General features: G+C 39.0%; 2 protein-coding genes across 5 annotated transcripts in view; one reads left to right on the top strand and one right to left on the bottom strand.

Annotated features, from left to right (window-relative positions):
• The window catches only part of phkb (phosphorylase kinase, beta), a 102,956-nt gene extending 94,620 nt beyond the window's left edge, over positions 1-8,336 (bottom strand). For 2 of the 4 annotated variants that reach the window (XM_026175445.1, XM_026175454.1), the window contains exons 1-3: positions 8,256-8,318; positions 7,401-7,501; positions 6,166-6,252 (exon numbers count right to left, since the gene is read on the bottom strand). In XM_026175445.1, coding sequence (XP_026031230.1) covers positions 6,166-6,252; positions 7,401-7,452 — 139 coding nt within the window. In that variant the 5' untranslated portion in view covers positions 7,453-7,501; positions 8,256-8,318. Of the gene's footprint in view, positions 1-6,165; positions 6,253-7,400; positions 7,502-8,255 lie in introns of all 4 variants that reach the window. The other 2 variants (XM_026175432.1, XM_026175439.1) reach the window with 1 other exon arrangement.
• Positions 8,337-8,616: 280 nt separating this feature from the next.
• itfg1 (integrin alpha FG-GAP repeat containing 1) overlaps positions 8,617-22,429 on the top strand; it is a 163,333-nt gene continuing 149,520 nt past the window's right edge. Inside the window, exons 1-6 of the mRNA XM_026175418.1 lie at positions 8,617-9,043; positions 9,463-9,544; positions 9,692-9,813; positions 10,835-10,892; positions 11,176-11,253; positions 11,376-11,470. Of these exons, the coding sequence (XP_026031203.1) occupies positions 8,863-9,043; positions 9,463-9,544; positions 9,692-9,813; positions 10,835-10,892; positions 11,176-11,253; positions 11,376-11,470 (616 nt within the window). The 5' untranslated portion in view covers positions 8,617-8,862. The remainder of the gene's footprint in view (positions 9,044-9,462; positions 9,545-9,691; positions 9,814-10,834; positions 10,893-11,175; positions 11,254-11,375; positions 11,471-22,429) is intronic.

Genomic DNA, 22,429 nt, shown 5'->3' with positions numbered 1-22,429 from the left:
TTGTTGTGCTACCTTTGAGTTAAGTACCTGTAGTAAACACCAACCTGTTGCCAACATCTGATCCACTTCAACATGCTTAGTAGCGCTGAGCTTGTCTGTGAGTGACTTGACTTAATTTAGATTCATTTAACAACTTGTTTGTAGTTGTCAGCTGTGCAACTGTTTAATATCAAGAAATCGGTTGCAACCAGTCCAGTCAATGCAAGCTGGAGTAAACAAGAGGCAGCAGAGGAAACTAATGAAGTCAAGGTTGTGTAGCTGCAAACAATGCACAAAAGGTTTGGGGAGATTTGTAGGCGAGGCTGGAACTACAGAGAAAAAGAATGAACGCTTGTTATACCTTTCAATCATGCATTATAACAAGGTGTGAAAATTGCCTCTTTGTTTTGCTGCACTGTGATGCTTGGGTCCATGGGGAGAAGCTGAGCTCTTCTTTAATTTAGAGCTGTGTATGATCGCAGTTATTGATGCAAACAGCATGAATCCATGAGACAAGCTATTCAAAATCATAAACAATGACTCAAGGCTAGGAGGAAAGGCAGGAGTTTGCAGCTTTTTAATAATTAGCATGTATTACCTTTGACCTGACTTGACATCACAAGTGTGGTTTGAAATTCACTGGGCTGAACTCAGACCCATCAGAGATGTCATACAGTCTGCAAGTGCAAGTGCACTTTACTCAAAAAAAGGTCCTAATGGACAAAGAAAATTATTTTAAGTGATATTAAGCAAAACTGGCAGCAGTGCTCAAGAACAACTTGAGAAACAGTGCAAAGTCTCTAGATCCCAGTGTGAATATCTGAGGGATGCACTTGTACAAGCCCAGTTGCCAGAGACTCCACGCCTATAAGCTACAGGCCCCAAAGAATCCACTGCTAATGTCCTGGTGCCAGACACGACAGCTTGCCCTGATGAGTCAAGAGCGGTTTTGGCAGCCCAAGGCATGCCTACACAATATAAGGCAGGTGGGTTTAATATGCAGACTGATCAGTGTATATATTTCATTAAAGTGTAATACTGTCTTCTGGCATTTGCAGATGTGCTCCTTATTTTTAGGACAGGCTTCCACTAGAAAAATCCTGCAGGAGATCCTGTAGCCTAGTTTTCACTTTTTGCAATTCCAGGTGAAAAAAAGAAAAGAAAAGAAAGAAATGCTAATGTAGGTCACCCTGTTTTTAGATCTTTGTTCACGGTCACTGCCAGGAGAAGGCCACAATTTTTGTATATTCTGTAATCCCTTAAATGTCATGAGCAGAGGAGCACCGACATCATTTACACAACATCAGTATTTCTACTTCTACCCAGGAAATCTGCGCACAGCCAGTCGAAGTTGCCTGGTTGCACTCTGCAAAACAAACCAACAGAATAAAAATATGAAAAACACCAACTGCACTGACATTCCTTCTGAGATGACGTGTCCATTTAGCTGCTGTACATTAGGTTTTTGTTATTTTCAAAAGAGCAACGGAGAAAAGTCCACCATGTTTCAACAGTGGCAGCATCAGCACTGATCCTTAGGGACAGCATCCTGAGCTGCATTACCAGAATCCAATAGCCTTACACAGCCAGAGGCAACACACGATGCTGCCTCCTGCACCCACCTCTTTCTGCTCAGATGAAGCAGTGTGTTTGGCTCTCTGGCTCTACTTGTATTGATTTTACTGTAAAATAAAAAGAAAGGCGAATCCAGTTTATCATCAGAAGGCAAAACAAACATAAAGAGACAGTTTTCTGTTGTTTCATATTTCGCTTAGATTACTACAATACGTGTTGACCAGCTAATAACGGCAAATTGCCACCTTATTACCCATTTTGTTTAACTGTCCTCACATTCTCATTAAGGCCGCCAAACACAGAACAGTCTCACGGCAGACATTCTGACAGTCTACGAGATTAATAACAGATGCATTCAGTCTAAGTGTTGCAGTGCCTGAACTCTGCAATAGTGTACAATGGCTCAGAAGTAATATTCACAGGCACATCTAAGTAGAGCAGAACCAACATTAATGCTATTAGTTACACCTCAGCAATTTATTAAATAAGCCAAAAGCTGTGTCAGGAAAAAGGTTATCGCTAGACACACCGATATCCATTTGTGAGGAGCACAGCAGCTTTACAGTCCCACATTTGACTGCAATTTGCTGTTTAGCCTTCTGCCAGCTTATTGTCCCTGTCACACAAACATTTATGAAACCAATAAATGAAAGCAATAAAAAGTCTAATCTTAACTTTTATAGAACAGCGGGCTAGAATACATACAAACGGGTGATCTGAATGAATTCTGAAATTGAGGATGCTAAAGCTGTGTGGCATTGTGGGGAGGTGCCTGTGTGGACTGGGAGGTAAGGCTGGCAGCCACAGTGCTGCACTAACAGCTGCAGGTAATTCTGTAATCAGCACTAATGCGTATTTATCTCTCCTGCAGTGAGGCTGGTGCCTCCTTATTGATTACACATTCTAGAATTATCACCTGGACCAAGCCACACAGGCTATCCATAACCAAATTTGTGTGTCTGTAGCTCACAGTTAGTTTCAAACTAATGAGACAAGCTTCTGCTAATGTAGGCATGATTTTGCGTATATGTTCAATATGTTGGGATTTTATCTATTAACATCTTCGACTTCCTAAGATGTTAACAGCTTTCGCCAATAAGTTTAGCACATACATATGCTAGGCATGATTTCCTTTCCCAACCACCACTCACCCCCCCTCACCCGCTGGCTACCGTTTAATGTTCCAGGTCTGAGTACATTTCAGTTATTCTCTTTTTCTGTGTAAATTTTACCCCATTACTCTGTCTTTTCTTTATTCTGAACTTAAAGGCCTTTCAATCCTCTCGCCCGCTCGCTCTCTCATGCACACGCATCCTTTTGAAGACAAACGCTCTCGCAGACCACAATGAGGTTCATGATTTTATGTATTTTGTGGCTGTTTTTTTTTTTTTGAAAGCACAGAGACACTGCCCTCTCACACGCCTTATAGATTGTGAAGCTCGGCTGAAAATTATTCACCAGAGGCAGTTGTCTGCAAGGAAGGGTTGGAGTTCTGTGCTTTTCTTTTTCAATCATACCAGATCAGTACCAGGGCATGGTACACTGCAATCACACAGGTCAAAAGAACTTGACATCAGCGGTGAAATGTGCTCATGTATCAGTATCTGTACTGCCCAAACCCTAAAAGGCTCTGAAGCAGTAATACACACTGGAAAGTCATTTAATTGTCCTTACTCAGATAATACCAACCGAGTGATGAGTATCTAACATTTATAAAATGTACTCTGCAGCTTCAGGTATTAGTTACCAGGATTTGTTTATTAGCTTTTGGATTATTTTGATTTTAATATGACTATTATATTCTAAGAGGCTATAGTATATAGCAGCGGTCCCCAACCTTTTTTGGGCCACGGACCGGTTTATGTCCAACAATATTTTCACAGACTGGCCTTTAAGGGGTCGCAGATAAAAACAACAAAATAAAATCAGTACCGGTACCTAAAAACAGAAGATTTATTCATAACACACAGGGAAAGACCCAGGGAAACCGAGTTAACCATAAAAAGCAATGAAAACCCTGAAAACCATAAATTTCACACCCAAGCCTCACCTCTCGCAGCCCAGTACCAAAAGACTCATGGGCTGGTACCGGTCCGTGGCCCGGGGGTTGGGGAACGCTGGTATATAGTATTGTCACAGAGTATGTAAAGAACACTGCACTATAGGCTTTTTTCTTAATGAGTACTTTTACTTCTGGTGCTATAATTGCATTTTGGTGCCAGTACTTCTTCTTAGCTCTGTCCAATATTGAGATTTGCTAAAGTGGGATCGTTACTTGTTGCACATTATTTCAAACCGCTCTTGCTGCTTTTACTTAAGTAACAGATCCAAACACTGTTCTCACCACTGCAGCTCAATGCATGCTGCGGTAAATGCTCCTGCATCTTTAACATCGGTGAACTCCCATGTCTGGCCTTTATCCTGCCAGCTGAGTCTCTCTCCAAACAATAATGTATGTCTGCAAGATGTAATCACTATACCCAAGGCTGCAATTTAAGAATATTGGCAATGACAAAACAAATGCAGCCTTTACTGCCGTATACAATAGCTCAGCAGTGTTGCCAGTGGGCCACAGGTTTATGGAGAGGAAAGGATATCCAGTTATAGAACACTGTAGGTTCTTCCAGTCCAACATCACAGTAAAACCAGCATTTAAACTGAATAAACCTTAAAATAAAACTCAGACGAATATATAATGACACCTTGTAAATTAGGAAAATATAGTTTGAAACAGGTACACAAGACAGAGATGAGGACACATTTTGGATAATATATAAAAAGAATGCCTAGGCTATAAAACCTTTCTTTCCAGGTATTTTGGAACTTTCTACATCATCTTCTGTGACATTTAACAGGGGAGCTACACACTGAAAGCACTGTTGTTGGTTGGAGACTGTTAAAGCTGAGGTTAGAGAGATTATGTTTAAATTCCATCATGATCATGCCTTAACACATGCAACCTGATGCTCTGTTGAGATTACAGAAACAGTGCAAGGCATTATCTAAGACAGTGGTCCCCAAACTTTTTTTTTTTTTGCTGGGCCCTCTTTGTTTTACAAGAAAAATGTTTGCGCCCCCCCATCACCTAACCCCCCACCCCCTCGCACAAACACATCCTCCAACCACACACACTCATATTGTTTCCAAACTCCATTGCGCTTTATTTCACACCTCAAACATTTAGTAAACAATTAAGCAAATACAAGTAAACTGCAATAAATTACAGGTAGTAGTAAAATCCACTACTAACTCTGTTACGCTGTGTCCACACCTACATGGGTATTTTTGAAAACGCAGCTGTTTCTATGCGTTTGGGCCTTTCCTCCACATGTAATCGAATCACAGAAAACTGAGATTTGTTAAAACTCCTTTTCTGCGTTTACGTGTGGACGAGGAATACAGAGTTCATCACGCAACGTCAAAGGTATGTGCCTTTTTTCACGTCACGCTGTGCGCCATGTAATTGTTTACATGAGATGAATTGCAGAATGGCAGATAGAGACAAAATACTGTTACTGTTAATCTGACTATCTGCAGGTTTTACACACTTACATATACCCACGCAGTTACTGTCCCTCTATTTAGAAAGGCAGAGGCGTCACGGTGTGATTATTTTACTTGTTGTTTCTGTTGTTTCCTGTGTAATAATATTCAACATTGCTATCAAAACATTTTTTCAAAAAATGCCTCTTTGTGCAAAATGGGTTCAAAAACACAAAAAACTGTGGGACACTGTTTGTCTGTGATTTGAACCGGGGAACAAATCATGGCAGGATCAGGCTGATGTTATTTGTATCCCGCTGTAACTTTACTGTATAAAGAGCTAACATCTCCAAAATGTCAGGAGTAGTTAGTCATTACAGCAAGTGTTTGTGAACTAAAAATCAAGAATGTAGGATACTGTTTGTCCGTGATTTGGAGAGCCCAGCGGATCCTCCCGACGCAGGGAAAACCAATTCTGCAGGGGAGAGCTACCTCGGCACTTGTGCAGGTGAAGCTAAAGGGCAGATATGCTTCAAATATGTTAGGAAGCATATTTGGCGATGCTTCATCTCCTGCTTTGCGTTTGTGTGGGAGCCCCGTTAAAAACCTGTCCATTATGCTAGCAGTGTCCAAAGCGTTCCTTTTTTTTTTCTTTTCATACCGCGCCCCCCCTGCAATGGGCGGGCCCCACACTTTGGGAACCTCTGATCTAAGACAATGTAGAAACTTTTTCTGCGCAGTTTTAAAATATTAAAAGCTGTGCACTGTGCACTGCAGTTATACAGTGAGAGAACATAAAAGATGAAGTCAAACCACTGAGATACTGTGTAGATTATGTGGGTGTCAAAGACTCATAAACTTGATGATGTTGGAATTACTATGGGAAATTAGCGATCTAATGTTCCTGTAATACGGAATAACAGGGACTAGTTCCTCTTATGTTTAATGACATGGCAGAAATTGAGTGGAAATTAATACAATTACATCAGGGGAAAAATATTACACGTGAATGATCAGACTCCTCCATAAAAGTACCAAAATGCCTGCAAACTCCTCTGATTGCCATTTCTTCTACACATCTTTACATTATTAATCCGCAGCTTCCAAAGAGTGAGCAAATGTATTTACCTGCACTGTAGTAGCGGTCCAGCTTCTCCCAGAGGGGTTCATCTTCCCGCTGGAGATTTGACAGCTTCAGAGGTTCATAGATGGAGCCTGAAGAAGAATATACATATTAAACACAAACACTTGCAAACACAGTCCTTCAATAGCATTCCCAAAACTGATGTTCTTTAGAGGTTTAAGTTTAGCAACAGTTTCAGAATACATTTATTTTTTGTTGGATGTTTCCAGTTAAAAAAGAAGACTAAAATTGTAGGCTTGCGGTTGTATGTATCCATCAAACTAAAGCTGATGTTTACATTGATCTATACAGTAATATAGATTTCATTTCTTGGGACACAAGAACAGGCAGCAGACAAAACACAGAAACAATACACACATGCTATCAGTACATTCTGTTTTTCACTGCAACACATCTGTGCTGAGACTCACAAAAGTCTCAGCACACAAAATGATATTCAAGCCCTGAGCTAAACATTCAGAAAGTAGCTGCGACTCGTGAGCAGACATTTTCCTCTGAACTGAGAGAGAGTAGCAGTTTGAGGGAAGCCCCAATTTGTTAGACTTTCTCCATTTTCAGACACTTTTCACTTTGCTGAGATTTGCATTTTAATAGGTTTGACCTTGGGTCAGTACCACAGGTACTGAAAAATTCACATTCTTACTGAAATTAGCATAATTTCCATCAGCATAAAAGTTGCTGGGGACAAAGCCAATCCATCTCTTTTTAAAGATAACACTTTAAACAGGCATGGAGGAAGTACAATGTTCCAATTTTAATTTCTAACATGAGATCAGACAAATGTAAGCTGTCACTGTTTGCTTGGTTTTAAACAATCCCCTGACTAACTTCAGTGACTTCATTAATACTGTAAATTCATTTTGTGCCATATCAGGATCTTTCATGCTTACTGTGGAGGAGCAATATAATTCTTCTGAGTTTAATCCACATAAGCCACACTGTATCAACAGTGTGAAATTACAGAAGATTATGGGTAATACTCTACTTTGCACGTCAGAATTCCCAACAGTCCAAGCATGAGATGGTTTTCTTTTCTTGTAAACACGGAAAAAAATGTTCTGACCTGAACTTTTCTGGGTTGCTGTTTGAAGGAATAGGATGATCACATTCACAACATATGTTTTCCTGTAATCGTGAAATAAGTATATGGTCTAGAGTCCAGATATCGTCACCTATGTCCCCTTCAGCTGTTTCCCTCAGATCTGCTGTCACTACTTACCGAGTCTGTAAACTGTCCGGTGGAGCTTGGTAATCGCAGCCGAACCGGCCATTCTCAAAAGGTGAATTTAAGGCCAAGCGACTCTCAGCTAAATCACAAATCTACAGCAATTCACAGTAAATGAGTTAGTAGCAGAGAGTTACAATTTTAGACATGCATGAATCAACAACGAATTACATCCTGGGATGACGACAATAATCAAGAACATGCAAGAAATTACAATCCATTGTATTTCTTTAGAAATGAGTGATGAAGAGTAGAGTTATAATGAAAGATGACAATACATGGTTTAAATGACTACATCACTATATTAGGACATAATTTGACTAATTACTGCACTTTATTCTTCATAACATAAATGGTATGCTTTCAGAATGCTGCGTTATTAGGCTACACTGGGATACACCTCTTGTTAAATCATAATTTCACACCAAGATCTCTTTTAAAGTAGATGGTTATCAGCAGTTCTTAAAATGGTTGGCTTCTTACAGCTGGCGACAGTTAAGAGTTTAGGTAACGTTTGTGCAATATCCGACACATTCCCACAGCGCAAGAGTAGCATAATGTGTCAGCTTTCACAGGCCCGCACAGTCCTTCAGGAACACAGTTTAACACAGTAATATACAGCAGCACAGTTTTACTATGGGCGAGATCTCACAGCGACCTGATGAGAAGCTCTTAAAATAGCTCTTGAGTGCTTCACATTTACACCTCTGACCTTTCATGCTTCTACCAACAGTGCAGTAGACACATTAAAACGGGCAGAACAGAGGCACTACGTACAGAGGCACTGCAAGCACAACAGAAAAAGCGGGCGTGTCACAATGCAGAAGATCATGCAAAGTTATGTCAGACCTGATCGCTTTGATCGGGCTTTAAATTCCAAGAGCTTCCACCCGACATCTGCTAAGCTCGCCATGTTTATGAAAATGTTAAAATAGCTACAAAGCTAAGGTGTATCCGGTAGCTTCTTTCAAAATAAAACGCGAATCGGGCTTCTCAGCATAGGGTAAGAAATCATAAGGCTAAATTCTGCCGTGGCTTACCGGTAAATAAAGCCCGAGTGTTTCCACAAATTATCTTCTGCGTGTTAAGATATTGAATTTATTTTTATTAACGCACTCATTTCGATAGTTAATATGTGTCTCATATTTATTAAGAACACAATTTCTTTCCGTTTCCGGTTTGTTTCTAAGTAACTCTCAGTGACTTGATAGCTGTGAAATAGCTCGGGGAGCACGACACTGACGTAAATAAGGAAATTCTAATGTCATATTATTTATCTTTATTTCTAAACGTTACTTGCAGCTTTTCCCACTAGAAATAAAAAAGCACGACATATGCTTAACGCCGTTAAATGTTATGTGTAATTACTTAAAAAGCAGCTACCATTTCCTTCTGCTGTAAAGCAGTGCGCCGTATTACAGTCAGTGTTGTTGTTGGGAGCTACACTGACAGGAAGATGATTTGGACGCTTAAATTAATTACTTTAGCGTTTTTGTTACTTTTGGGGGGACAGTATAACACATTTGCTCTTCAAGATGTAACGGCCGACCTTTTCGGTCCCGGGAATTATGGGACGGTGGCAGCTTTCGGAGATTTTAATTCGGATAAACAGACAGACATCTTCACGATCAAAGAACGTAGGTTTACTCATCCACACTTCACACAGCAAACAGTCAGTAAGGCTTCTTATTAACAGTTTGCACAAATTATGTATATTGAGTTAAAACACTAAATGTAATCAATTTAATATAAAATGTAATTTGACATGTATTAATGTATATAAAATGCGTTTTTACCTACACATTGAGCTACAATGTAGCTTTGGTTTGCTTCTTTATTTTTAAAACCGAAGTTTAAACGTCTCATAGCAGCCAGAGGGGGGGGAAGTCCACCTCTGGACGACAATTAGCCTGGTCTTGCTGTATTTTTATTAAATGCACCTGTGTTTTCTCTGCAATGACATTTCAGAATGACTTGTGAAAAATATATACTTAAATAAAAAGTAAGTAAACTTAAATTTTTTAAACGTCTTTATATTGTCTTCTTTTTGTTTCAGAGACTGATTTGGTCATATTCTTGGCTGACTCCAAACCACCTTACTTCAAGCCCAAAGTTCAAGCCAAAAACATTTTGGGAAAGTATGCATATGTGTTTGTTATTTCACTCCATTAGCTTTATTATGGCACTGGTCTTAATTTATGATTGTAACTATGTTCAGTGCTGACAAACTGAACTTACTCGCATTTCAGCATTATGTTTACTCAGTACTTTTCTTGCTGTTTCAGAAACATCACCAGCGTGGTTCCCGGAGATTATGATGGAGACTCTCAGATGGATGTCCTTCTCACAGCTAAGAATGGCCAGGAAACAGAAGTTTTCATCTTTTGGGGGCACAACCAGACATTAGGTACAGCTCTAATAGTGATTTATTTACAAATGCTGCCCTGCCGTCACAGGAAAAAGCCATACCCTGGACAAGTCGCGAGTCTCTCCCAGGACTAACACATAGAGATCGACAACCATCAATGCTTGCTGAAATGGAAACTCAAAAACCGTTTCTACTCTCTGATGATACTTTAATTTTTTTTAAATTGCATTTGTAAACAATGGTTGGTAGAGAGAACAGAAAGTCTTGGCCTCTCTATCCACTTGTTACAACAGAAGCAAAACATTGTCAAGATTATGCATTTGCTCAGATTTGTCATTGGTGATACTATACTTTGTATCCACACATATTAATTTCCCCACAGATTTTACTGCTTATATTACAAGTTGATGGAGGCATATTATTGCAATGCAGTAATTCTTAGTGAATCAATCATTGCTGCAACACATGATGTAACATAAATCACAAAATGTGTACATTGCCCGCCAAACTTTCCATTTGCTGTTTTAGAGTTGGTATTGCAGTAATTTACAGTGAAGAAAGCATAGATGTTTCACTTTTAGGACCTTTTGGAGGGTCACTGCCACAATATCATGACTCACTGGGAAACCGTAATTTAAAAGACACATTGTTAATTTTATTAGCAACTGCTGTCCTTTTTTCTTTTATAGGCTATCACCATTCAGTCCAAAACAATAAACATTAACTAGATCAATAAAAATGATACCTCATTTTCCACATGTTACCAACTTTTGCTTAATATACAATGCCAGTAGAAGCTCATCACCTGATTATTCAGATTTGTTTCTTTTTTAGTTTCTTTTTTATGTGTATATTTTCTGTTTAGGGATTCCTTTTTTATTGAACTACAGGCAGAATATATATACAAGAAAAACCATTGCATAATGAATATTTCAAGCTTTAGCTATTTTTAGCAATTTGTAGCTGTTGACTTCAGTTAAGCAAAACCACTGATTTCTGTTCTGTGTTCTTGTCAAACCATTAATACTCAAGGCCTTTTTACCTTCTTCATTTTGTATAGATATTGGAGGGGGGATTAAGCTGAATCACACCTTTAGTGATCAACCTCTTGTCATGGAGTAAGTATCAGTGTAAATTTACATGAATTGCTTTGAATTTTAAATAATTTGCTTGATTTCGATTTTTGGCTCCATTTGTGCATTTTTAGTCAAACTTGGTTTTTACAGAGTTTTTTTTGTCTTAGTTTTCAATAATAAATCTTATCTAACTTTTCCAATATATTAGCAACCATTACCTCATGTTTTACCTCCCTCATCATTGAAGTCCTTCAAAATGACTACTTTGGTGATCTCCGTCTCTCCTGAAGTCTTGTTTTCATTAAAAGAAAAACAATCTTTTCAGTTTTAATGGGGACATGATTCCAGATGTTTTTGGAGTCATCAGCTCTTCCTCCAGTGTAGTCTGCTATCTCACCAAAAGGTAATGGAAAAGTTTCCAAACTAAGAGTTTTCTATCTTTATTTCTAGTGCTGTTACACCTGAAGTTCAATTCTGTGGTGTGTCTAAATTCTTTGGTTGTTTTATAACTTTGGCTTCTCTTAGGACTGAAGTGTGCAGCAAAGCACTGAGTTTAACTGGCGCCATGCGTATGCCTCACTCCAATGCTTTCATTGACCTCAACAAGGACTTCACTGCTGGTAAGTCTGATGTTTAAGCATTGCCTAAGCATGAATAACAACTGTAAAATGCTTTGGTGTTCTTAGTACAACTTATGTTGTCAATTGTATCAAGTCTTTCAGCTTTGCATGTTTTCAAAACTGTCACAACCTTGTACAAAGGTTACATTGACTTAAGGGAAATTATCAGAGAAACTTCGATCATAAATGACTGCATATTGCAAAAGTGCCTATGATACTTTACTGATGTATCATGCACATAAATTTAAAAAAACTAAAATTAAACTAAATGAGTATTATTTTATTCCTTTTTTGGTCATCTTTGGCTTCATGTTGGGACTTTTCTTTTGTTTCTGTAGTGGAATAATATTTCCTGCATAACGATATAGAAATGTTTTCCCTCAATTTATGATTTGTGATCTCCCGGCATAATTCACCATCACTGCAAATGCATTGCTTTGTTTAACTGCACAAATTTCTTACCCCTAATCACCTCCTGATTTGCCCAAAATATACCCAAATCATTTGTTGTTTCAAATCGTTCAGCAGGTCGATAAAGTGAGCTTACACTGTACAGTAAGGTGCTACAAGGATCTCATTTTCTATAATTTTGAGACATTTTGTGTCACTGCATGTTTGCACTACGGGTGTTTGATAACCTTGAACGTGGAATTGAGTACAGCTACTAAGAGGAAAAAAAGGTGGAAAAAAATCCAGGAGGAACCTTTCCAATGCTGTAGCTGGCGCATGTGTGAGGTTGGGAGTTCACAGAAACTCCCCACTAATCAAGCCTTTTAGACATTGTTTCCATTGTGACCCAAGGGAGGATGGAATAGGTTTCCACCACCACTGATTGCAGCAGTTTAACCAAGCCCTTTGGGCATAGGTTCATGGCACACTAAGACGTGGCCTGGAATTGGTAGGTTTTTTTTCTCCCATAAAAACAACTCTAGAAAACCTCCTACAGGGCCTGGTTCCTACAGCCAGAACATACAAGACCCCAAGCGTGAATAATGTTTACATAAAGCCTGGCTTTGAAAACACTGCCTATGGTCACCTCACTCTAAAAGTGCAGTGTTGCCTTCCACTTAACCTTCTTGCTAGCATATTGCTCCATTTCTGTTGGCCTATGATCAGTTTCAGCTGAGACCTAAATCTCTTCAACACTGTTTTGTTTTGTGGCTCATTCCTCTGCTGGTGTCCTTGTACTGTTTTGGTGTAAAGGTTGATACCTGTTATCACCTATTTTAAAGCATGACTTCTGAGACTGAGTCTTTTATAGTCTTTTATTTAGTAAAGCTTATGAATTGATTGAAAAGTAAGCAATCCCCCCCACCCTGCCACCCAAAAAAAGAAAAATCTGGATCCTTTTGCTGTTAAAATGTATCATTTGTTAGTTTTTACTTATTTATAGTGACTTTGTCCATAATGCCATTTTTTTCTATTTATTTGTATCAGTCAGTGCAGCACGGAGACCCTGCCTACTGTAAACCACAGTAATCACTGTCTTCTTACAGCTGCAAACATAACCTTTTGGTGTTTGGAGACATAAAATCCATATAATCTCCTGAATAAATTTAGTGTTCATAAAAAAAAAAGAAAAAAGAACTGGTGCATTTTTCTCCAAAAATCTCCATACGATGCAGATGTGGTGTAGCTGAATTGTTTCATAAAGTTCATTCTGCAAAGATGTATTTTTTATTTTATTCTTTTTCTAGAGAGAACTTGAGGAACTGGGAAAAAAAGACCAAAATATATTTAATGCCACAAGTTCAGCTTGACTAGGGGAAAATGGAACAGTCATTTTCTTCACCAGTGAATGGAGAAATCACCTCATTCTTGTTTTACAGCATCTCACTCCTGTCCTTCTGCCCACTAAGTGTAGCGCTGTCACTTATACTTATGGGAGGATTTTTGTTTTTCCTCTGGAAGCTAATCCTTGTGTTTAAGGTAATCAGAAAGGATTTAGTCATGTCATACTCACTGCAGGTATCTTTTTGAGCTATGAGGTTTTTCCCAAGGCTGTCACAATTTAACCAGAGAAGATTTTAATTCATATTTAATCTGTTTAGGGATTAGGAGAAAGTCAATAAATTTCCCCTTTTTGTTGCAGAATTGAAAAAAAAAATCTTTGTTTTTTGGGGGTTGTTTTAATACAAATTAGAATGTGTTTCTTTATCAAGTGTGCTGCAGCTTGTCTGTCAGAGTGATGGCCTACACGTCAGCCTGTCTTTTACTTTTTTTTTAGATTCTCTGCTTTAGGTAGTCATATCTTGCAGTGCATATGTGCAATCACAGAAAACACACAAGGACAGTGATCATTATAGTAAATTCTTATGACTTGTCAAGTACATTCAACTACAATCACTTGCTGTGGTGAATGCAAGGAAACAGCTTAGAGAGAAGAACCTGTGGGGGGTGGGGACACTTGCTGTACATCTGGTCGATGTCAGACTCTTTGGCTGCTGCTATCTGTGGGGGCATGCAGATGGAGGAAGAGAGAGGAGAGAAAAGTAGGCAGGAAGTGATGGAGTGATAAAGCTGAGCCGGAAAGGATGGATGGTTTGAAATAAAAGGATGCCTGGAAAGATAAAGGGCAGAGGAAGGGTGGGAGGAGGGGTGAGCAACGCAGTGGGTGAGTCTTGAGAATGGCTCAGCTCGCTGTCTGCTGCGACCACCTGCTCCTCTAAGCGGTACCGGCTGGAGTATAACAGTGCGGCTTAAGCAGGGAGAGAATGAGTTTTGAAGACAATCTGGATCCTGTTAGTTAGCCAGTTTAAAATAAATTTGTCTTTAAAGTGACATTGATGCTTTTACGTATTCATATTCTATTATGATATTAATATGTTTGTCATAATTCATTATTTATAGTCAAGCACCTTAGGCAGTTACTGTAGCCTCAAGTCTTTTTGCGCCTATTTATATACTACATCATCATCATCATCATCATCATCATCATCATCATCATCATCATTATTTATATACACCTATTTCTGGGAAGTTTAGGCTCCATCAGGTGGGTTGGGGAGCATTGATGTGCAGCCATTTTCAGATCTGTCCAGAGATGTTCACTTAGGTTAAATTTGGGCTCTGGCTGGGCCACTCAAGGACATTCAGAGTGGTCCCAAAGCCATCTCTTTATGAACTTCGCTGTGTGCTTAGTGTCACTGTTCTGTTGGAAGATAAACCTTTGCCTTGGTTTGAGATACAGGCTCTCTAAAGCTCTCTGGAACTGATCTCACAGTTCTTACTGCTGAAAAATGCCCCCACACATAATGCTACCACCACCATGCTTTACTGTAGGTATGGCATTGCCCAAGTGACGACTGTTGCTTAGTTTCCTCCAGACAAGACGCTTGGCATCTGTTTTGATAAACCTAGCAACTGTACCTTATGTGGTTGCCGATATTTGGTGAGCTGATAGAAAAATTGCATTTTGAATTACTTGCCACAAAAAAAACCCATTATTCCCTTTATACTCGCTCCTCTTTGGTAATGCTAGTTTGATGCTAAAGTACCAAGACCATGCCTTATGAACATCTGCTACAGATTATGCAGAAATTATAAATTGCACTGGATGCACAAGTAGCATTGTCTTTTATGCATCATTGTTCGCTTTATTTGGAAGGCGAACAGTGCTAAGAAATAAAAACTTCCCTCAAATTTGTGGAAACCCAAAATAACAAATTCAATTTGGAAATGTAAGAAGTAGAAGATACAGATATTTGTATAAAAATGTAGAGAGTGAAAATAAAAAGTTGTCAGAAAAATAAATGCTCAAGTAAAGTACAGACACCTAAGTAGTTATACTTTGTTACTTCCCACTTCTGCTCAGCACACTCTTTGTAGGTAAAATGGAAGAACAAAGAATTCATGAAGCCTAAAATAAACTCCAGGTTGCAGTTTTTTTTTTCATATACTGTAGCTCAGTTAAAGCACCTGTCTTTACTTAAGCTACTAATAGCAGCATATCAACATGTCAATCAACATGTCAAGCAGATGATTGAAAGATGTGGGTTTTTTTTGTCTTTTAAAGGTAACAGACATTGATTATATTACATTATATTACTGTATTTCGCAATAAATCTAACTAAGAAACCCCAATAAACTGGTCACCCAGTATATTTACTCTGTTTTTAACTTTGTGTCAGCGCTGCTGTTTAAAGGATGCTTTCTTCAGCATCTTATTTTACAGTGAGGTATTTTGTTAGTGTCGTTCAAGGAGGATTGAGGCTGTTGCAGGGCTGTGTCATGACCCCAATCTAAGTCCAGTGTCCCTGTAAACAGCACTATAGTAGTGTATTGGGTGACCTCCCTACATTAGCACTGCCAGCAAAGGGCTGGGGGAAGTCAGAAATAGTTACTTGGGCAGTGTCAAGGCCTCATTTAGCTTGCTTATTGGGCACTTCAGCCAACCAACCTGGTGGTGACACATTGCAAATGGCTCATCATCTCTTTTGTTGCCATCATCCTCCCCCAGCCTCTGTCTCTAACTGCAACACATTCGTAACAGCTTCATGCTCATTTGTTTTGCAGTAAATTTATCTCTTTCGTAAAACATTTGGGAAGCTGACGCCTGTTTTAACAAAGTGACATTTTTTGTCATTTAGTTTCTCCAACAGAGTTCATTGTGTAAACTTTGTGTATTAAAATGTAATTATGTAGATATACCAGATATATTTTTAGACCATTTTGTCAAAATAATGGTCCTCAGGCTACTATTTGTTAGCACTTAAAAGGGGTGATGCCACAAAACAAAAGTACAGTATATTTCTCTGTTTTATTTTTTGAATGACAAAAGAAAGCCTGTCATTAAGCACTTCATTGTAGGTGTAGATGTTCTCTTCTGATTACTTGTCACCACAGTGACACCTAATTAACAGGTAAACCGCTCTTACAGGACAGCCAGGAGGTCCAGCTTTAGAAAATAGACAGCCAATGTGAGCAGGTGCTTCAGTGGTCATCAAAGCTTCCGTAGTCATCATAGCAAAAATGGCTACAGGAGATGTCCTTATCTTTTGAATGATGTTCTGTGGGAGTATTCACACTCATAAGATCTGTCTCCCGTAGAGGATCACAGTAACCTCCAGGGGCCACATCACTTCATTTCAAAAAGAGCACCGCCTGGAAGGAAGTATCAGGAGCATGATAAGAACTTGTCTGAGGGAAAGGTAGTAATTGCAAGGTAATTTTAGATGCCATTTTAGGGGAAAAACATGCACAAAGACGGCAATACCAGCATAAGGCTCCATTGCTAGGCAACGGACATGGTAATGCTCTGTGCAGCATCCAATTAAACTACCTCTGTGTTGAAGTGGCTTGTTGATTGTGTGACTAATAATGTGGTGGTGGGGGGAGAGAACAGATTTGCCACCTAACAAGGGTGGCCAAGAAGAAGAATTGATTATACAGGGATTAAGTTTACATTTGGTGAGGCATTTTTAATAGCCATTTTAGAATCAGGACACTTGCACAGAGAAAGCAAGAGAGAGACATTCACTAAGTGAGGAAGGATATTACAGAAATTTTAAGCTTTAACAACCAACCAATGCAACATGTTATTGCTGCTGTGTCTTTTTGTTATGTGAAAAGTATTTTTTTCCCAGTATATTTTAGAATTAGAATTAGAATTCAACTTTATTGTCATTGCACATGCACAGGTACAGGGCAACGAAATGCAGTTTGCATCCATCCAGAAGTGCTTTAGTGATATAGATATATTACAATATATATTAGCAATAGTATAGATATGTAAGTATACTACAGAAATGGGTCTATTATGGTATGTTATAATGTACACGGTATGAAGTATGTTGTGAATATTCTATAACTAAGTATGTAAAGGCTGTAGTGAGTACAAGCTATGAACAGGATATAAATATGAAAAACTATACAGAATATGAAATAAATAACTTTACAGAATCTGGGATATACAGCTATACAGAAATGGGAACTATGCAAGTTGTAAACAGTTGTAGGATTAAAGATTATCGAATGTACAGAATGATTATTTACACAGAGCTATACAGTAGTGCAGTTAAGATAAGTGAGGGTGTAGATAGTTTCTACAGAGGCTATATAAAGTGCTAGTGGTTGTGAGTGGTGGTTCACTCCATGTTATTATTGTGTGTTTGAGGGTACGGTTGTCCATTGTGTGTGTGTGTATGTTCAGTCCATGAGTTTAACGTGGGTCAGATGTCAGGAGGCAGAGTTCAGGAGTCTGACAGCTGTGGGGAAGAAGCTGTTCCGGTACCTGGTGGTCTTAGTCTGGAGGCTCCTGTGGCGCCTCCCAGAGGGCAGGAGGGTGAAGAGTCCATGTGATGGGTGACTGGGGTCTTTGATGATTTTCCCAGCCCTTTTCAGACACCGCTTCCTGTAGATGTCTTTTATGGCAGGAAGTGGTGCTCCGGCGATGCGCTGGGCAGTTTTCACGACCCTCTGCAACGCCTTCCGGTCCGAGGCAGAGCAGTTCCCGTACCAGACTGTTTCCCTGTTTTATCAAATAGTTTCCGAGAAGGAATATTTCAGACGTGAAAACCTAAAAGAATGAGTGATAGTCATGTTAAGGTATTTCTTAAATATGGGATAAAGTATTCCTTATTTTTATGGGTAGCACAGTGATGTGGTGATTAGCACTTACCTCACAACAAGAATCTTCTGAGTTTGAATCCCCTGGCTGGCTGGACCCCTTCTGTGTGTAGTTTTGTGTTGTCCTTCTACTCCTGCTTCCTCCCAGGGTCCAGAGACATTCACCTTGGGTTAATTGGTGATTCTAAGTTGGCCGTAGGTGTTAATAGTTGTCTCTTTCTCTGTGTTAGCCAGTAGAAGCCTGTCCAGAGTGTATCCCACCTCTCACCTTGTGACAGCTGGAATAGGCTCAACCCCCAACCTTAACCCTAATTTTAAAGAAATTGGAAGAAAATGACAGGATGGATCCCTTCTTTATTTTTCTGTACACTGAAGGTCATGCATTTTGGAGAATACCTGTGCCCAAAGTGCATTTAGTATGAAGGGATTTGAAATTCTCATAGGTGTCTTACAAACGAAAAGATCAACGTCACTGATATTCATCTAAGCTTAACTAAACAGATAGTTTAACTTTACAGACCCAAAAAAGAGACCACAAAAACTGTTGGCGGGTCTGGTTTGTGGGAGTACTATGTCTGCCATATTTGCAGTAACTTGATAAACTGAGAATAAATGCCCAGTCTTTTTGAATAGTTGTGTTGTAAATTGAAGTGTGGTAGTGGTGTGTTGTGGCATTCACGTCCATGACCGTAGCCTGTGAATATACATTACCTCTTTTATATATATTATATATTGCAAACTTTAGAAGAAAAGTAAAATATTGAAGAAAGTATCTAAGAATAATTCTTACTGACCTCCAAGATCCATTTTTTAACCTTTAGAATATTGACATTTTTGTCTTTTGGAGAAACGTGTTAGCTATTATTGGATGAGTACCCATGACATTTGCTGCATATATCCATTTTAGCCAGAGCATGAATCTTAATAAATTTGGGGATCCTTTGATGTGTCTTTCAGCACCACCAGTTGCTTAAATATTCCGATATTCCAGTATTAGTCATTTGAACTCTAGATGGAAATTTTTTGTATAATATGACAGATAACCTACTTAACTCTTTAGGTACAGAGTGATTCACTCAGATTGTCAGTGGGAAGAAATGTGAATCACTTGATTTTCCCAAATCCCTAGTGAAATACTTTGCTGACCAATTAACATATGAATGAAGTTCCCAGCATGAAACACGTTGATTCTTTGTTTCTTTAATTGAACAGGAGCTGTGGACATGCATATTTTGCAGTGTCACTGATAGGTAGTATTGCTTTCATTAGTGTGGAATGCTAAATGGCCGACGAAAAGAGGGGCATTTTTGTACTTGCTTTCAAAGAACACTCTTTAAAGCATGTATTGGGTGACCGATTGTTTGACGATGTGTATGAAAGGTCCCAGGTTGGATTTCAGCCGTGGAAGGTTGTTGAGATTTTAAAAAAAAAAAAAAAAAATTTTCACGTTTTAACCAAATTCACAAACATGGTTGGTTTTGACAAGTCCTGCCAACCTTGTTTGTGACACTTTAGGTTTGCATATTTTGTGTGTGTTTATCAATCTTAATATGTAATGTGCCCCTTGCAAATGTTATTGCTTAACCTGGAATAGACACACCCAACAGTGTATTTATTGCAAGTACACTGCTCATTGCTTTTAATGTTGGGACACTCCACTGATGTACTGTATGCACACACACACACACACACACACACACACACACACACACACACACACACACACACACTTGGTTCCACTCTGTGTAATGAGCTTTTATAGCTTGTTGCACATACTGACAGACAGATACACATTTAGCATAAAAAATGTTGTGAACAAAATAGGATTGAAAGTCTGTGTGTGTGATAGGGTTTGGCCATAATCTTCCCCATAGCTACTGCACCTACGTTGTTCCCTGTAATGGTTTTAGGAGATTATTTTTTCTGGGAATAGCGTGGCTCCATTCTGCGTTTGTGTGTTTTGCCATGTTTGTGAATGAGGCATTTTGATGGATCGGGGTCAGAGTCACACAGTGTGGAGTAGGCCTACATATTGGCTTAGAGACGGATTTATTCAGCAGAGCTTTATACTTTGTTCCTGGCCCGGATTTTGCATTTTATCTGGGCGTGTGTGGGGTAGTTTTGTAAGGGAAGGTTGTGGATGTATACTGTGAATATCAGAACTAACATCATGATGTTGAGACAGTTTATTGATGGTCCTGTATGTGTGAGAGTTGGTGCATGTACTTGCGTAGGAGCTGAGAATTGTGTGTAAGTAACGGTGTACATTTGTATGGATGCTTGTAGTGTGTGTACTTGTGTAAAACCTGTGCAGCTGCTTTGACGTTGATTGACGGCATTCATTCTTTATTAAAAGTGTTTTGACTAATTTACCAAGTCAGCCATGTTGCAGCCTCTGGGGAAAAACACTGATAGAGAAGAGCATCTTTGAAGCAGCTCTTTCAACCCTCTTGGTCTGTTTCAGACATTTTAATAGAGAGGAAAAAGTTACTGTCATTTTTCACTGCATTAACAAGTGAAGTGTAGGTGATATAGTAGCAGTGCAAATGTTTTTTTTAAAGGTTTGCGTCTGCTCTATCTTTCAACGCTATAGTAAATCGTCTTTGTGGGCTTTGGGCAAGTTTGGAAAAGCTCGTTTCACAGTCCACTGGTTTCTTGCTAGCAGAGAGACAGGGCCACATATCAGTGAAGGTGGCCAGAGAATATTTGCCACCAAACTTGCACACTACCCACTGCCCTGCACCTCTTAAAGGGACACTCTGACATTGCAAGATTGTAAAGTTTTTCCAATGTGAAGGGACATTACATTCACCATCACACTGGATTCAAACTGTTTGGTTCTTTTAATTTCAGAATCATCTTAAATATTTTAGGATTATTTTTAGTTTACTGTGATTGGTGCCCTGTAAGTTGGTTTTTTTGTGTGTGAATTCCTTGATATGATATTCTTTAGAGCCAGAATTCTTGAGCAGACACCTCAGTGTGCTATAACTGTGAAGGGCTAAAGGTGAGCAAGTGTCAGGCATCCGTTTCCTTAGGATGACCTTTTTGATCTCACATAATCAAATAGATGGCAGATGTCTGCAACTATGTTGTTTTTCATAAGCATACATACTCTGCATAAAATACAGACCATTATTCTGTAATGCACAATCACAGACATAACATCCTGTCTATTTGCAACCACTCACTATATGCACTCATTCATATTCTGTGCATCTGTTGTTTGTCAGGTGTGTTTACACTGGGAACATTTTTACATTTTCTCCTTGTTTTTTTACTTCTTTTTTTTTTTTTTTATTAAATTGAAAGCTCTTCACTACAAATATAAAACTTAGCTCGAAGAGTAAAGAAATTTGTGTCTGGTCGATTATTTCTTTGTTGTAAAAGTGCTTCTTGGCATTAAATCTTATATCATTGGAAAGTTTGTTTATTTTTCCTTAAATGTTTCCACAGCATAGTTGAGTATGTGGGTTGTGCCCATGAAAAACTTGTCAAATCGTCTATGCCAATGCTAAATAGCCTATTCTGCTAAAGGCTCTTGTTTTTAGTTTGTGGTACCCCGAGTGTTGACAAGCAGGTGCCTGATTGGCAACTGATTAGCATTATTCAGCGAGGAGTCCAGATTTGGCCTATGGCAGTTAGATCGCACTGATACGGTAATAGCTTTTGGTGGAGGCAGTGTGATGGTGAGGGGCGGCTTCTCCCTCCATCATAAAACAAGGCTTATCATCATTGGAGGCAATCTCAACGCCGAGTGCTATCAAGATGAGATTCTGCAACCAGTGGCAATCCTATATCTCCACAGTCTGGTACTGAATGCTGTCCTCCAAGAATATAACACTTGCCCCCTCATTATCAGAGACTACCTCCAGAGTTTGGGAGTGGAGAGGATGGAATTGCCTACTTGCAATTCTGATCTCAACCTCACTGAAACTGGTAGCATCAGCTGGGGGGTGCTGTTTGTGTCAGAGTGACCAACACAGCCGCACTGGCTGTACAAGGGGGGTGCCAGGGTATTAAGACCCCTGTTTATTAATGAATACATTCTTAAATTGCCGATATTGCAAAAATTGTTTCTTCAGACTTCAATCATCCAATCCAATAAACGACGCCAAACAATAAGTTTATATTCACAAGTAAAAATATTTAAAGGCTGCTGAAGTATTACAGATGAGAAATTACCAAATGATTACAAGTGGTGGACAAACAATTTTATAAAGAAAAAAAGGAAAAACAAAAAGAGGAAAAAAAATCCTCATTGACAAGAACTGTGGATATCAGAGTTGGTGCCAAGATGCAAATCTTTCACAGGGCTGGTCAGGAAAAGTATAAAAGGTTTGGGGGAACAGAAGATTATCAGTGTGGTGCCAGTTAGTGCGTTAGTTAGTA

This window comes from Astatotilapia calliptera, chromosome 1 (assembly GCF_900246225.1).
Source record: "Astatotilapia calliptera chromosome 1, fAstCal1.2, whole genome shotgun sequence".
NCBI classification, from domain to species: domain Eukaryota; kingdom Metazoa; phylum Chordata; class Actinopteri; order Cichliformes; family Cichlidae; genus Astatotilapia; species Astatotilapia calliptera.
Note: the sequence above shows the minus strand (reverse complement) of the source record. Positions and strands in the feature narration are given on the sequence as shown.